Source organism: Rousettus aegyptiacus, unplaced genomic scaffold (assembly GCF_014176215.1).
Source record: "Rousettus aegyptiacus isolate mRouAeg1 unplaced genomic scaffold, mRouAeg1.p scaffold_m13_p_5, whole genome shotgun sequence".
NCBI lineage: Eukaryota > Metazoa > Chordata > Mammalia > Chiroptera > Pteropodidae > Rousettus > Rousettus aegyptiacus.
In genome coordinates, this window is record NW_023416308.1 from 22,003,216 (window position 1) to 22,015,896 (window position 12,681).

General features: G+C 39.4%; 1 protein-coding gene and 1 pseudogene across 8 annotated transcripts in view; one reads left to right on the top strand and one right to left on the bottom strand.

Moving 5' to 3' along the window:
* Nucleotides 1-12,681, top strand: part of ACACB (acetyl-CoA carboxylase beta) — a 104,263-nt gene that overhangs the window by 78,735 nt on the left and 12,847 nt on the right. For all 8 annotated transcript variants that reach the window (XM_036220361.1, XM_036220358.1, XM_036220360.1 and 5 more), the window contains 8 exons: nt 1,448-1,603; nt 2,394-2,597; nt 3,452-3,607; nt 7,639-7,761; nt 7,860-8,129; nt 9,067-9,164; nt 10,200-10,320; nt 12,121-12,231. In XM_036220361.1, coding sequence (XP_036076254.1) covers nt 1,448-1,603; nt 2,394-2,597; nt 3,452-3,607; nt 7,639-7,761; nt 7,860-8,129; nt 9,067-9,164; nt 10,200-10,320; nt 12,121-12,231 — 1,239 coding nt within the window. The remainder of the gene's footprint in view (nt 1-1,447; nt 1,604-2,393; nt 2,598-3,451; nt 3,608-7,638; nt 7,762-7,859; nt 8,130-9,066; nt 9,165-10,199; nt 10,321-12,120; nt 12,232-12,681) is intronic.
* LOC118603674 lies at nt 11,265-11,384 on the bottom strand (annotated as a pseudogene).

Genomic DNA, 12,681 nt, shown 5'->3' on the forward strand with positions numbered 1-12,681 from the left:
GATCACAGGATGTACTGGGCACACACAGCCCTGCCCTGGAGTCACTCCCATCTAGAGGCGAGGCAGATATTCATGTGGCCTATTTTCATGTCCCGGCTTGTGTCATGCGGATCTGTTTCTTGTGTCATGTGGGTCTCTCTGCATGAGGAGAGAATTAAGAGGATAGAAAGATGCTGATATGTTAAGTTTCTTGTATTTGCTGATTGTCTGATCATTTTTCATTGTTTCTTATATTTAGAAGAGTAACCCATGGTTATATTCTGAAAATTTCAAACAATTTGAAAACTACAGTTGACCCTTGAACACCGCGTGTGTGAACTATGTACATTTTTTTCAGTTGACCTGCACAGTTCAAACCTGTGTTGTTCAAGAGTCAACTCTGTGCGTGGGAATCCATGTATGTTAGAGGCTCTAGTTATATGTGGATTTTTGACTGTGTGGGAGGTCAGCGCTGCTAACCCCTGTGTTGTTCAAGGGTCAGCTGCACTTTTAAAAATCAAGAGAAAGGACCCAGAATCCTGCCATTCAGGGGTCAGCCCTGTTGGTTATCCTTTCTAGGCATAATTCCATATATAGCATTGTAGGTATACTATTACAGATGGAACTCAGGTGGACAGATTATTTGAAGACTAGTGAAAATCAGTTTTTTAAACTGGTCAGTTACTTATAAACCTCTTTCCATGTTAATGAAGATAATCCACTCCATGCTATTTCCTTGGGTGGGCTGTTCATGTAATATTTTACTAATCCCCTGCGAATGAATGGTAAACTAAACTCAATGTTTTGCTGCCTCAGTCAACTAGATATTTTAATAAGTCTTATTATTATTCAGGAACAATAAGGCAAACAGAGCAGAAGACAGTTACCATTGAAAAGATTATTTATTACTCAGAATGCCCAAGAGGAGGGGCTCACCACTCCATAGTGGGCCACACCAGGAAGCACCAGAGTTGGGCGGGAGGCAAGAGAGGAGGGGGAACCTTGGGCAAGAGCCTGCAGGAAGGAACAGGCGAGGCAAGGTACTCAGGGTTGAGACTGGCTAGTTTGAGTAATTTCAGCCGGTTCCGAGCATAGGGGCTATCTCTAGGTATCTGATACCTGAGCCAGGGGTAATGAGGGCAGGAGGAAAGTGGCCTGGAGTGTGAGACTCTGATAAAGGAGGTGGTTGGGGTATGGGTTCTGGATTGGTTGGTTTGAATTTGAAAAGTGTGCTCACGGGTGAGGAGTTTACTATCTCTAGGACTTGGCTAACTCTGGAAGGAGCAGTCCCATTCGTCAAAGCTTTAGAATACAGAAAATACAAGAGGCGAATGCCAAGACTAGACAGCCTTGGTCATGTCTTCACCTTTGGAGGCAGGGCTCTGCCATTCTCACCTGGCACAGCCTTTGGAGAAGAACGTTTGCCTCTCCCCCTTGCCTCAGCGGCTGCCCCTCTCACCTTTGGCAGGAAGCCTCCTTCGAGTACCTGCAGAACGAGGGTGAGCGGCTGCTCCTGGAGGCCATGGATGAGCTGGAGGTGGCGTTCAACAACACCAGCGTGCGCACTGACTGCAACCACATCTTCCTCAACTTCGTGCCCACTGTCATCATGGACCCCTATAAGGTCTTACCTTTGGGGGGCCCTCGCTGAGCTCTGGGCTCACCTTCACTGGGGCCTATGTCTCTTTGTACTATACTGCTTCGGGTATTGTCTCCTGGCAATTAAGACCCTAGTTCCAGGATGCATACATTTGAACTTTAGTTGCTGTAGGTGGAAAACAAACCTTCCATTGTTTAATTCTAGAGCAGTATTTTAGCCTCCGCCCTTAGGTCTACCCCGGTTCTGATGTTCACCCTCCATGGCCATGCTTCACTTTTAGGACAACATGGATGCCCCAGATGTCTTGCAAAACAAAAGTTTGGCTTCTTCCTGGTTCCATGTTCTGTTGGCAACTCCATTGGCTGGTTGTTCGTGAGCAGGCAGGGTTTATGGTAGTGAAAGGAGTCCTGTTATGCTAGCTTGGCATCTGGAATGCAGAGAGTGTCCATGCTAATGCCCCCCTCCACCAGTCCACATAGTCCCCAGAAGAGAAGACACATAGGCTTGAGATGCATGACGGAGATAAAGGCAGTGTAATGTAGAAGCACTGACTTGCAGTTACTAGCCCATTTCCTCATGTAAATGGGGCATACAAATGCCAGCCTCTGCGAGTATTTATAAGGATGAGGTGAGATAATGAACTTTAAATGCTTAGCAAGGTTCGATTATTATAGCTAATAGCTGTTGGGTAAATACTATGTCCCAGGCATTTTGTGTTCAGTATATCTCATCATTTCATTATTACTAGTGCTTGAATTATTGCAAATGTGCGCAGAATGGGTTCTGAAATTGGAATTGCTGTGGTTTGGGGCAGATTGAGGAGTCGGTGCGTTCCATGGTTATGCGCTATGGCAGCCGGTTGTGGAAACTCCGTGTACTACAGGCTGAGGTCAAGATCAACATTCGCCAGACCACCACCGGAGGTGTCATTCCCATCCGCCTGTTCCTCACAAATGAGTCAGGCTACTACCTGGATATCAGCCTCTACAAAGAAGTCACCGACCCCAGATCTGGAAATGTAAGTTTGGGCCGGGTCATGGAGGTCCATGGAGGCAGGCTGCTCGGGTGATCAAGATGTAGATTAAAATGACATTTGGTGGCTGCCTTACTTTGCCATGCCAGAGTTGGATAGCCCCTCTGAGCTTTATAATAAATGAGTTAGCTTCTGAATCCCAGTTGTTTATTCTCCTGTAAAGGAGAATGATTCTAATGTTTAATTCATTCTAGGACCGTATTTGGGATAAGATGTGGTTGATTATAATGCAATTTCCATGTTGATTCACTTAGGGAAAGAGGTATTTTTCCCAACTATGTTTTAGAACAGACTTTTGTAAAATGAATCAAATATCCAATTGACTGCCAGTTCTATATAACTTTTTGTTTTGAAATAATTACTTTCAAGAAGTTGCAAAATTAGTACAGAGGAAAAAATAGTACAGTGAATTCCCATGTACCCTTCAACCAACTTCTCCATGATAGCATCTTACGTAACTGTAGGACCTTGTCAAAATAGGAAATTGACATGGATACTCAAATGCAGACTTTATTCAAGTTTCACCAGTTTTTATACATTCTTGTTATTTGTGGGGTGTATGTGTCTCTGTCTGTGTCTATGTATAGTACTATGGTAGTTACATTTTGGAGGCTATGTTTCCATATCTTCTACTCCTCCTCCTCATTCTAGTTTCCCATAGTGGCAGAGAAGAGATTAGGTCTCCCAGGCACTCACTTTGTTATGTGATCTGACATGTTTTGCACACCCCGCTGCATTTCATTGAGGACTGGGTAAAAATAAAATTTCAGCAGGAATGTGGTTCTCTGAGACTTGCCTCCCTTATGCTCTGTTTTGTTTTGTTTTTCTTTTTGATTCAGATCATGTTTCACTCCTTTGGCAACAAACAAGGGCCTCAGCATGGAATGCTGATCAACACTCCCTACGTCACCAAGGATCTGCTTCAGGCCAAGCGATTCCAGGCCCAGTCCTTGGGAACCACCTATGTGTACGACTTCCCAGAAATGTTCAGGCAGGCAAGTCCTGAGGCTGAGACACAGCAAAACCCTGGGTCACCTTAGGGACTCCACAAACCACACCATCTTTCCTTCAGTTGCTCCTCTGAAGACCCCAGCCTAAAGGACTAGGCCTTCATGAAGAAAAAGAAATTACAGTTGACCCTTGAACAACATGGGAGCTGGGGGCACAGACCTCATTTGCAGTGGAAAAATCTGCATATAACTTTTGGCTCCCCAAAAACTTAACTACCAGTCAAAACTTGACTGGAAGCCTTACTGATAATATAGTCAATTAGCACGTATATTGTATGTTATGTATATTATAACATACTGTATTCTTACAATAAAGTAAGCTACAGAAAATAAAATGTTAAGAGAAAATACATTTACAGTATTTATTGAAAATTATCCATCAAAATGGACTTGCACAGTTCAAACCCATATTGTTCAAGGGTCAACTATAATATTGGGAATGACTTCATAGTATTTTTTTCCTAAAATAAACCCTATTTCATCCCAGTCATAAATGGGATATAATATAGAAACTTCCGAAAATAAAGGAGAGTAGAAAGAAGAAAAAAAGTAACTCAGTTCCACATTCTGAAGACAGACTGCTTAACATTTTGATGTGTTTCCTTCTGATCTTTTCACTGCTCATTTAAGTACCTGCTACTTCTCAGGTACCATTCTAAGAGTAGATGGACCATGAGAAAGAGGATAAAATCACTGCCTTTGAGGAATTTTTAGTTTGCTTTTAAAAAATAATGTTTTGTCATGGTTTTCTGATTACTAAAGTATCTATTGGAAAAAACAGAAAAATAGGAATAAGCAAATAAAATTTTCCCCATAGGTACTATGTGCCACTGAGGACTGCAATAACATTTTAGTGTGTTTCCTTCAAGTATTTTTTTTTCCTGTGACTTTAGTATTTTTCTATAGTAGGGCTTTTCAAGAAGACTGAACACACTGGTATCAGTGATATAGATGTATGTTACATCCCTTCCATTGCCTTGTGAATGACATTCGTGAAAATGAGGTCACGGACCTTTCACTGTAGGCAGGAAAGCATCAGTTCACTTCAAGCATAGGAGACACAGAATAGCAGAAACAGCTATTTAAAGTCACTACTTGTTTAAAGTCACTGAGGTCTGGGCTTGGATCCTGGATCTGTCCTTTGCTCCCTGTGTGTATCTGGGCAAGTTTCTTTACCTCTCTGGGCTATAATTCCTTCTCTGTAAAATGAGAATAATAGTAGTATCCACCTCACAAGGTTGTAAGAAATATATATATATATATAAAGTATTCAATAGATGTCTGATAAATGGAAACTTTTAAGATTAAGGATGTCATAGTTTGTATCTTTTTGCCTTGACCTCAAGGACCATAGGATAAGAAACAGACAAATCAGGCATAAGTTTATCCCCTTTCTTTTAAATAAGGAAACAGAACACTATGGACAACCTATAAATTTGAAAACTTAGATGAAATGGAAAATTTTCAATAAAAATATCTTATCAAACCTGACCGAAGAACAAGTAGAAAATCTAAATAGATTAAAAACAGTAAAGAAATTGAATTAATAGTTTAAAAAAATCTATTCAGTAAATTGGGCTCAGATGATTTTATAGCCATTTCTATCCAACCTTCAAATAATAGATAATTCCCTTTGTATACAAATTGTTTAGATAGTATGAAAAAAAGTGCCTTTTAATTTATTTTCTCAGGTTATTATTACCTTAAAGTTAATCCCAGGTAAGAACATTAAGAGAAAGGAAATTAGTTCTCATTTATGAACATTTACACAAAATTATAAATAAAATATTAGCAAATAAAATCCAGTAATGGTTTTTAAAAAAATACTTAGACCAAGGTTTATCTTCTGACTGCTTATATGATTTGATATTACTAAATCTATTTACATAATTTATCATTTTAATAGATTAAGAAAAACCTTATTTCTTAGTAAGTATAGAAGAAATATTTGACAGGATAGCATCTGTTCATAATAAAAACTTTTAATAAACTAGGAATAGAAAGGAATTTATCTTGATAAAAGATATCAACTTAATAAAACCTAATGAAATATTTTCTTTAAAGACAAGTACAGGACAGAATTAGCCATTATCCTCAATTCTATTCAGTATTTTTTACGAGAGGTCCTGGCTAATGCAATAAGATAAGAAAAATAAAAGATATAAAGACTAAAAAAGAAAAATCAAAATGGTGTTTTTTGTAGATGATATAAATGTTTATATAAGAAGTCCAAGAGAATCTATAGAACCAGTTAGATTGCACAGCAAGAATGCTAGATACAAGATCAATATACAAAACTTAATTGCATTCTCATAAACCAGCAATAACCGTAGAATGAAATTAGAAAAAAATATATTAAGATCAACTGTAAGGTTTCCTAGGAATAAATCATAACATACAAGACCTTTATGGAAGAAATTTTAAAACTGTATTAAAAGTACTTTAAGCCTAAATAAATGGTATAATAAATCATGCATAACTTGATGGGAAGATTTAATATTGTAAAGATATTAGTTTGGCCCAAATTAATACATTCAGTATAATTTCAGAGTTTTTTGGTGAAACCTAAAAATTCATAGGGAAAAGCAAAAGCCCATGACAGAGCCAAGAGGACTCATCTTAGCAGATGTTATTACTTATTTAAAGCAGCAGTACTTAATACAATATAGTATGATTGTGACAGAGCTAGACAAATAGACCAGTGGAACAGCCTAGAGCCTAGAATAAAACTCATTCGTAAACAGAAACTTGACAGAATACAGAAGTGGGATTGTGAGTCAAAAGGACAAACTACACTAAAATATACAAGGAAATATCTAACTGAAAAGATGAATTTTGATTTCTACATCATTTAGTATACAAAAATAAATTTCAAAAGGATTAAAGTCACGTGGAGTCAATTAAAAGCATAAATTATACAAAAAAAAGACCTATAAAATTCACTATATTAAAATTTGGAAGTTCTTTTTTAAAAGAGAACAGACCAACTCCAGACTGGGAGAATATTTCAATACCTGTTATCAGCAAGGGATTAGAATTAGATTTAGAGAGCTCTTATAAATCAATTAGAAAAAAAAGCAAAACTTTTTAAAAAATGGGCAGAAATTATAAATAGGAAATTGGCAAAAAAAAAACTCATCAGGTTAATAAACATATTCAAAGGCTTTTACTATACTAATTATCAGTGAGGTAAAGATCAGTACTAAAATACAATTTCACACTCAGCAGATGGGTGAATGTTAACATTTGACAAAACTAAGTATTGGCAAGTAGGTGGAGCAGAGGAGTTCTTATAAAGTCTTACTGGGACTGTAAAGGGTTTCAAAAATTTGAGAACAATTTAATAATATCGAGTAAAATCAAAGTTTCACAAACCTTATGGCCCACCAGTTCCACTTTTAGGTATATATCTGGTGAAACTCATTCGTGTTTATAAGAAGAGACTATATATAAGAATGTTTATTATACCATTTGATAATACTGTAGAATTGTAAGTAACCTAAAATGTTCCTAAAAAGAGTTACGAATACATAAGTTGCGATATATTCATACCATGGAAGATTGAATAGCATGGAAAATGAAGAAACCAGAGCTAAATTTATCTATATGGATACATCTCCCAACACATCAGGGACTTTAAAAAGCAAGGTGCAGAAGAACGTGTCCACTGTGATAACATTTATTTAAAGTTTAAGTCACTCAAAATAATACTACATATTTTAAAAGTATGCACACATGATGAAATAAAAACATAAACATGCAAAGGATTGGTAGACACTAAATTCAGGATAATGATTACTTGGGAGGAGGTAGAGGGACAAATGGGATGGGGAGGGGTACACTTGGGGCTTCAACCACATTTTTCTTTTTTCCTTAAAAAATCTTAAGCAACTAAGGAAAAATTATGATTTGACAAAACCATGAACTGAATGCTCAGGTATTTATTATTCTGCATGTTTTCTGTGTGCCTCCCTACTGACGACTTCAAGCAAGTTTTTCTCTTCTTTTCCCTCCAGGCTCTCTTTAAACTATGGGGCTCCCCAGACAAGTACCCCCAAGATATCCTGACATACACTGAACTCGTGCTGGACTCTCAGGGCCAGCTGGTAGAAATGAACCGACTTCCTGGAGGAAATGAGGTAAAAACTCAGCAGAGCCCAGTCCCGGACTGAAATCACCCTTTCAAAAAACTTTACCTGAAGACACAAACCTGTTTTCCTTGTGCATTTGTCACCAGATAGGCATGGTGGCCTTCAAAATGAAGTTGAAGACCCGAGAGTATCCAGAAGGGCGGGACGTGATCATCATTAGCAATGATATCACCTTCCGCATCGGATCCTTTGGCCTACAAGAAGACCTTCTGTACCTGCGGGCCTCCGAGATGGCCCGGGCAGAGGGTATCCCCAAAATCTACCTCGCAGCCAACAGTGGGGCCCGTATCGGTCTTGCAGAGGAAATCAAACACATGTTCCAGGTGGCTTGGGTGAACCCAGAAGACCCCCACAAAGTATGTCACGAAGCAGGTGTGGTGGTGTGATTCCACTCAGCTAGCATTGTGTTTTTGGTATGGGAGGTGATAGTACCCACAAGGGGAGTGGAAAGAGTCTTATTCCTCTTTATATATAAAGCACAAGTGTCCATACAGTACATAAACAGGCATGCAGTATGTCAGTATTAAAGTTTAATGGGAGGGAATGGTGATTAGGAAAAACTGTCTAAAAAGGCTCTTTACAGGGACAATAGTGCAAAAACATTTGTGAACACTGAGCTGATACACACTGAGCATCTCCTGAATGCGGTGGACACTGAGAATGCAGAGATGAAAAATACATAGCTTCTGGCTTCAAAGGGTTCTTAAATATCATCTGGGAGATACAGAGACACCAAGTACAACAAAAGGCCAAATGAATGAGAGAGAAGCACACATTTCGTGATCTGAAAATGCAGGGGACAGAGTCATTCTTTACAACTAGAGCATGCATTTCCAAGGAGATGGTGATATTGCTTCCCCCAAAGGGGCCAAAATTATTCTTTTCATGTAAAAAGCATACACACAAATATGCACACACATGGCATTTAAAGAATATATCTATAATAAAAATTAGGTGGAGCTGGCAATAAAGAAAAAGTCTAAGAAGACTCCTTGGAGGAGCAGTAGTGAAAAGATGCTTAAGAAACAGTCAGCCCAGAAAAAAAAGTGAGGTCGTGTTGTAAGGATGAGTGAGAAAGCACTTAGCACAGAGCAGATCTTCAGTTCGTAGCTGTTATTGACATGGCATTTAACATCAGATACGTTAGCATGTTATTAACACATTAACATGCTATCGACATTGTTAACATGTTACTAACATCTGCCTCTACAGTGTTTACATTTAAAAAAAAAAAACAGTGACTGAGTGCAGGGGACTGGAGTCATAGCCTCACTGGAGTATATATTTTTTAAGGGATTTAAATACCTGTACCTGACCCCTCAAGACTACACCAGAATCAGCTCCCTGAACTCCGTCCATTGTGAACACATAGAAGAAGAAGGAGAATCCAGGTAAACAACAACAGGCAGCTGCTTCATTTTGCCTGTCGTTAATTTCAGCTACTACTGGGGAACCGGTCTCTTTGGCTCCCTGCTTGTGGTGCTGTTTTCAAATGGGTGGGGTTTTTTATGCAGTGGGGCTCCTGAGCTTACCTGGGGCATTCTGTAGGGTGAATCCACCTTTGTCATCCCCAAAAGAGCCTTGCCTCTCACAAAAATAGCTCATCACACAGGAGAATTAGATTGGATTCCTTTGATGTCCTCAGAGCTGCAGGCTCACTGCTGTAGCAGTGATTGGGCAAGCTGGGAAGGTGTGGGTAGGGCAGGGGTCTCTTCTCTGCGAATGTCAAGGCCACTGGCTGTCTTTTCCAGGGATCATTGGGGGTTTTTGTTTGTTGGTTCGTTTTCTTGTTTGTTTTTTTTTAGCAAGGTTGATTAAATAGATTTTTCCAGGCTGAGTTTTCTGGAATGTTAGTTGATATGTGGGAGGGAGGAAAACTTTCCATAGTCAGGTAAGTTTAGGAAACACTGAGTTAAATGGGATCTCACAAGCATCTTTACTGCAGGCCTTCTCAGAATCTTTCGTGTGCTGAAGTGCCTTATGAATCTCTAACAGGTTACACTGTACAGTGTCTCTCATGCTTATGTGGGCATGGAATCTTGATTCATTGATTTGATTGATCGATTAATCGATCGTGAACCAAGTGTCTTCCCAAGAATACCCCCTCTCTCTGTAGACGAAATGCTACTCTGGATTACTTTTGGAGAAATGCACAGGGGGTGACATTTCATTAAGAGAGCCCCTGAACAGGCAGACATCTTTGATTGGGGGGATGACAATTATTGATGCTGACCTTGCTCTTCTAGAAACTCTAGGGCCAATTGTGAAGGTTCCAGACCTCTGCTTTCATTTCACCTCTGGATGCTTTATCACCTTTCAGTCCCTTACCTTGCTTGCCTCCCCTGCCTCAGGTCCTTGGGAAACGCATCAGCCTTGGATTTTTCTGGACTAGATCTCGGTCTTTAACTTGTGTTTGGTTCTTGAAGGTATGTCATCACAGATATCATTGGGAAGGATGATGAACTGGGCGTTGAGAACCTGCGGGCTTCAGGCAAAATTGCTGGGGAGTCCTCCCTGGCTTATGAAGAGATTATCACCATTAGCTTAGTGAGTTTTCTCTTTATTTTCTTTTCTGTCTCAACTATTTCTTACAGAGATTTTATGGGCCCTATGTGTTCATCTTGCAGCTCCAACTGTGTCCTCAACCCCTCTGTCTCCCAATTTGGAATATTTTAAAGCAAACCCCCTATCATATCTTTCCATCTGCAAATACCACAGTGTGGATCTTTACTAAATAAAGACTCCCCCCCACACACACACAATTTACAGAACTGCAATTCTATTATTACATCCAACAATACCAACAACAGTTCTTTAATATGATCAGAGCCCATTTCGGGTTCAGTTTTAAGTTATTTCAGAAATGCCTTTTAATATTTAGTTTGTTTGAATCTGGGTCCAGTCTCCTCTTATTTAGAAGGTATTGAGTATTCAGAAGAACTTTGTCCAGTTTTAAGCGGTAGAGGATGAGTATCTCCTCTCTGGGCCTTTTCAAAAATATTTTCTATTTTTCATAGTAGCAGTAGCAGTAATCTTTAATGGTAAACTGTTATTCAGGACCTTATTTTTACATTCAGTGTTGGATCTTCAGTTTCCAGGGCGAAAATGCTAGCCATGAATGTCTTCCTTAGGCTTATTTTCTAGATGCTATATGTATTTATTTTGTATATATTTCAAAATAAAAAAATATAATATGTATGTAAAAAGATATATATTTTACATATTTAAAAATATTTTTTCATTTTGAAATATCTTTATTGTATAAAAAGATATATATGTTTATATAGCCCAAAAGATATACCTTATTATATGTATATATATCACACACACACACACACACACACACACACACACACAGTTGACCCTTGGACAACATGGGTTTAACTGAATCCACTTATATGTGGATTTTTTTTTTCAATAAATACTGTAAAGGTGTTCTCTTTTCCTTATGATTTTTTAAATAACATTTTCTTTTCTCTAGCCTACTTTATTTTTTTTAACCACCTGGTCTTCCTAGGTGGTCTCCCATTCGAGTACTAACCAGGCCCAACCCTGCTTAGCTTACGAGATTGGATGAGATCGGGCATGTTCAGGGTAGCATGGCCATAGACTAGCTTACTCTATTTTAAGAATAGAGCATATAATACATATAAAACATGTGAGAATCAACTGTTTATGTTATCAGTAAGGCTTCAGGTCAATAGTAGGCTATTAGTAGTTAAGGTTTGGAGGAGGTGGGTAGGAAGTTATATGCAGATTTCTGACTGCAAGGGAAGGGGTGTCAGTGCCCCTAACTCCTTTGTTGTTCAAGGGTCAACTGTGTCTGTGTTTATTTTTTTATTTTGAAATAGTTTTGGACTCATCCAAAGTTATGAGATTACTATATGGAGCCCCCATGTATTCCTCACCCAGCTTCCCCCATGACAGTGTCTTCCATGACCATAGTACATTGTCAAAACTAGGACCTCAACGTTGGCGCAGTACTCTTAGTGCAGAGCTTTCTCGCATTTCCCCAGTTTCACACGCACTCCTAGCCATCCTTTTGGGTGTGTAAGAGGCTGCGATGGCTTGCGAATGACCCAGCTCAGAAGGACCAGAACATTCCACGTCTGCTTGGTTCACCACTCTTCTTGGTTAACCATGTTCTTTTTAGCTAGGAAGCGAACATTAGGCAGGATCCTGAAGGGCAGGCTTTCCCTCTGTTGTGTGGTCCCAAGTCAGGTTGCCAATGGCAATGTCGTAGCTTCCATCTGCATCCAGTGGGTTCCTGAGCTGTCCCCCTGTCCCTGCTGTGGTGGGGCGGAGTATGCCACCCTTGGGAATTCAGAAGGGATCCTGTCTCCACAGGTGACCTGCCGAGCCCTTGGGATCGGGGCCTACTTGGTGAGGCTGGGCCAGCGAGTGATCCAGGTGGAAAACTCCCACATCATCTTAACTGGAGCCAGTGCTCTCAACAAGGTGACGGAGAAGAGGCCTAGGGTCCTTGTAACATCCCCACTGTTCCTTGATGGGGAATTTCTCTCAGTATAAAGCCAGTTTCATTCCTACTGACATAAGAGCTGTGTTTCCAATTTGCAATTATCTGGGCATCTTATGAATCTCTCCCTCCAAAAGTATTAGGCTCTTCTGCTAGAACTCTATATTTAAATATTTTTAATTTTTAAATTTTAAGACATTATTCAATTAAAAAATATATTAAGATAGCATTACCCATTGCATGAAATTGGAAAAGTGCCAAAAAAAGTAATTGTGCTCCTTCTATAATTTTGGTATATTTCCCTCTCATCATCATCTGTCAACGGCCAACCTTTTTTGCACCAGGGACCAGAGCTCCTATGAGAATCTAATGCCTGATGATCTGAGGTGGGGCTGAGGCAGCGATATTAGCTCTGGGGAGTGGCTGCAAAT